General features: G+C 31.7%; 1 protein-coding gene across 2 annotated transcripts; it reads left to right on the top strand.

The window, feature by feature from the left end:
• Nucleotides 1-663: 663 nt before the first annotated feature.
• LOC145125705 (serine/threonine-protein kinase SRK2E) lies at nt 664-4135 on the top strand. Of its 2 annotated transcripts, XM_079061131.1 has the most exons (10): nt 664-846; nt 982-1447; nt 1646-1720; nt 1818-1919; nt 2001-2054; nt 2138-2230; nt 2322-2414; nt 2511-2615; nt 2723-2821; nt 3622-4135. In XM_079061131.1, the coding sequence occupies exons 2-10, from the start codon at nt 1271-1273 to the stop codon at nt 3910-3912; spliced, it is 1089 nt and encodes a 362-aa protein (XP_078917257.1). In that variant the 5' UTR covers nt 664-846; nt 982-1270; the 3' UTR covers nt 3913-4135. The 2 variants fall into 2 exon arrangements, with proteins under 2 accessions (XP_078917257.1, XP_078917256.1); XM_079061130.1 differs by having other exon boundaries at nt 664-1447.
• The last annotated feature ends 305 nt before the right edge of the window (nt 4136-4440 follow it).

Below are 4440 nucleotides of genomic sequence, written 5' to 3'. Positions count from 1 at the left end.
CAACTATACTTTGCTTTTTTTGAAAATGTCACACCAAAAATTTATAGTAACCAAATTTGAATTAGCACATGAACAACTTTTTACTTTAAAAAAAAACACCAGATCAATATTTGATTATGCAATAGTGATGTTAAACAACACAAATTGAAACCTTGGTCAGAATTGAACTTTTTCACATCGATTAAGAGTAGGAAAACAAGTCAACCATAATTTATACCGGGAACAATTTCGAAGGGAAAAAACAAAGAGAAGCAAAAGTAAAATACTCGAAAAGTATCATAGCAACATGAACATCTAATATAAGCAATGAAGCAGGAGCATCGAAACTGAAGTGTATTTTAGTCTAAAACTTAAAAATTAAAAAAATCAATAATTGGTTATTTGAGAGTTTATAGTTCTTTTGATTTATTAATTTTGGAAATGTTACCTTTCATTCTCCTAACTTTCCATGTCGTGGTTTGACTATATATAATTGAGGGGGGGTTTTACATAAAATCGCTTATAATCAACATTTTATTGTGTATATAAAAATAAATTAAAACAAAAATGATAAAAAAAAAGGGTAAAGTTAAATAAAAAAACAAAACAAGTACTTAGATTCGTAAACCTGCTTCTAAAACCGAAAGGTGGCGGTGCCATTTTCTCGGGGCTTCCACCCCTCATTTAACTCTACTAAAATATGTGTATTCTGTCTCCCTCACCCACACATACAAACACACAGCGACTATGTAGCCTGCTTTAGAGAGAGAAAGTGAAGCAAAAAAGCAGCAATCTTCACGAGCTCCTTTCTTCTTCTCTCTCTGTATCTATCCACCTGTATCTATATATCGCCATTAATTTATTAAGGTATCATATGTCACTGCTATTATTGTTGTTATTTTTATCGTGAATTATCGTCATCACCACCTATATTTCAGCCATCCCTATTATTCTATTAAAACCCTAATTTTTGTTGGGTGTTTGTGGTTGTGCACGTAAAAGCTTCACGGGTTTTGAGCTCACTTTCGGTATTCTATCCCTATATCTATCTCTATCTCTATCTCTTTCACTATCACTATTCCGCAACCAAAATCAAACAGCTTTCTCCCCAATCCCTGTGATCGCTGTTTTGCCACGTTTGATTTTGATGAATTCGCCCAAGAATTGAAAATCGATTGGATTTTTCCCCCTGTTTACGTGGATGGTTGTAATGCGAGCTGGAGATTTGAGAGGTTTTGAAGTCTCGAACAGGTTTGCTTTATTAGGGTTATAATTATCAGTGAAGAATCAAATGGATCGATCTGCGCTTACAGTGGGTCCGGGTATGGATTTGCCTATCATGCACGATAGCGATCGCTACGAGTTAGTGAGAGACATTGGTTCTGGTAATTTTGGGGTGGCGAGGTTGATGAGGGATAAACATACTAACGAGCTTGTTGCTGTCAAATACATCGAGAGAGGTGAGAAGGTCAGTGTTAAAAATTAAGTATCAATCCTCCATAGATTCTCGCACTTCTGTTCTTCTGTTCTTCTGTTCTTCTGTTCTACCCTCTTTTGATTTAGCGAATAGTTTGAAATCGAAGCTTGTGATTTGAAGCTGAAACAGGGGTAAAACGTAATTGATATAAACAGAGCTTATTGAAGTTCTAACTCTTGTGTTCAACAGATTGACGAAAATGTACAGAGGGAAATCATTAACCACAGATCACTAAGGCATCCCAATATCGTTAGATTCAAAGAGGTTTGTAATTCTTCATCTTCTATACTATAATAACATCTTAAACTACTACTAATCGAGTAATTTCTTAATTAAGATGTTAATTTCACTTCATCTACAGGTGATTTTAACACCAACACATCTTGCGATTGTAATGGAATATGCATCTGGAGGAGAACTGTTTGAACGTATCTGCAATGCTGGAAGGTTCCCAGAAGATGAGGTTTGTTCAATTGTTCTTGAATCTTTATGCATTGACTTCAAATTCTAGTGTTGACTTTTTGACTTATCATATCTTTGTTAGGCACGTTTCTTCTTCCAGCAACTCATATCAGGAGTCAGCTACTGTCATAATATGGTATTTAACTACTTTCGTATATAATTATATATACATATTTTTATTAATTACTTATATAATTTAATGATTTTATAAAAATCTAGCAAGTATGTCATCGCGATTTGAAACTAGAGAACACACTTCTAGATGGAAGCCCAGCTCCTCGTTTAAAGATTTGTGATTTTGGGTACTCCAAGGTATGATTTTTATCGTGTTTCTTGATTTTCTTGATTCTTGGGTTTTATAAAAATTCAATCTTTTTATATATTTTTTTATTTTTTTCATCAGTCATCTGTGTTACACTCGCAACCAAAATCCACCGTTGGGACACCTGCATATATTGCGCCAGAAGTCTTGCTGAAAAAAGAATACGATGGCAAGGTAAATTTAAACCACAAATTTAATTATATTATTATTATAATTAAAAAGATTTAAAAAAAGAAAAAGAAAAATTAAACATTTTCTTGATTAATTCAGATTGCAGATGTGTGGTCATGTGGTGTAACATTATACGTTATGCTTGTTGGAGCTTATCCTTTTGAAGACCCTGATGAACCCAAGAATTTTCGCAAAACTATACAGGTAATTAATTTTAATTAATTAATTAATTAATAACCAATCATAAATCATAAATATATAATATAATGTCAATGTAAAATGACCATTTTACCCTTGCTCAACATATGTAGAGAATTCTCAACGTCCAATACTCGATTCCATCTTATGTTCATATATCTGCTGAGTGTCGCCATTTAATCTCAAGAATCTTTGTTGCTGATCCTGCTAAAGTAAGTATATTAGTAATTATTTTATTATACAACATTATAATTCCATTTTCTTGGTTTTTATTTAGGGTTAATCTCATAAAAGACTTTATATTTTGTATTTTTTCAGGATTAAACCTCAAATTTATTTTCTTCTTGAAAAAGATCTCGTATTATTTTTTTCCAAAAAAGCCCTAAAGCTTGTATTTTTTTTTTTTTGAAAAAAACCCTCAACCTTCTAAATGTTTCCAACTAAACCCTCAACTTTTTTAGTTTTCTCGAAAATACCCTCACATTTTACATTTTTTTTTTGGCAAAAAATGACTAAAAGGGCGAGATCGGAAAAAATGAAAAAATACAATTTTTTTCAGTCAAAAAATAAATTTCTGGTTTAATCCGAAAAAACACAAAATATATAGCTTTTTTGAGATTAAACTTTTTTTCAATCTAACCCTTTTAATCGGTTTTTTTTTTCCAAAAAAAGTTGTAAAATCTGAGTGTTTTTTCGAAAAAAAACTAAAAAAGTTGAGGGTTTATTCGGAAACACTTAGAAGGTTGAGGGTTTTTTTCGGAAAAACAAAGACAGTTGAGTTTTTTTCGAAAAAAAACTAAAAAAGTTGAGGGTTTATTCGGAAATACTTAGAAGGTTGAGGGTTTTTTCCAGTGTTTTTTCGGAAAAAATAAAAAATTTCAAGGTATCTTTCAGAAAAAATAAAAATAAAAAAGAAGTTTAATCCGGTAAAAACATAAAATATAAGGTCTTTTACGAAATTAACCATTTTACATATTATAAAAATGACTGTTTTTTTTTTTTAATAAAATAGCGGATAACAATGGATGAAATAAGAAACCACGAATGGTTTTTGAAGAACTTACCCTCTGAACTGACGAAAGAAAATGCAATGGATCAATTTGGTGGGCCCGATGAACCGAGTCAAAGTGTTGATGAAATAATGCAAATAATTGCGGAAGCTACAATTCCTCCGGTTGGAGCTAATAATTTGAATCAGTATCTTACTGGGAGTTTGGATATTGATGATGACATGGATGAGGATTTGGAGAGTGATCCGGATTTGGATATTGATAGTAGTGGGGAGATAGTTTATGCAATGTGAGTGTATTTATTTTTTTTTTAATATACTTTCATAAAAAAATGTTTGTTGTATGTTGTTATAAATCAGTGTTATTGTTATTGTATAATGGATAATGGATCCCCCTTTGTTTTTCTTACTTTTTTTGGGGGGGATGTTAATGTTATTACTTATTAATAAATAGGGTGTAACTTGTAAGTGTAACCTTGTTATGTATCAATGGAGTGTTTTGTTGATGAGCTTTTCACCCTAATCTGTTATCCTAATATGCAAATATAATTTTAAGTATCAAGGATGAGTCTAATGAAAAACGTAGTCCATGAAACATAATTGGCGTCTATGACACACAAAAAATCAATTTAATTATTCACACTATTAAAATATATTAAAAAAGACTCAAAAAAAATTGCTCATGAAAAAGTCTTGTTTTCCACCCCACATGAGAGAAGAGAGGCCAAAATGGGTAATGGATCAAAAAGAAACAAGCGCATATGCAAGCTTGGGCTGCATTCCTGCTCAACTCTCAAGTCCACTTAGGCTAAGAAGTAAGAA

The sequence above is a fragment of the Lactuca virosa genome, chromosome 7 (assembly GCF_052849685.1).
Source record: "Lactuca virosa cultivar CGN04683 chromosome 7, Lactuca_virosa_CGN04683_v6, whole genome shotgun sequence".
Taxonomy (NCBI): Eukaryota; Viridiplantae; Streptophyta; class Magnoliopsida; order Asterales; family Asteraceae; genus Lactuca; species Lactuca virosa.
Note: the sequence above shows the minus strand (reverse complement) of the source record. Positions and strands in the feature narration are given on the sequence as shown.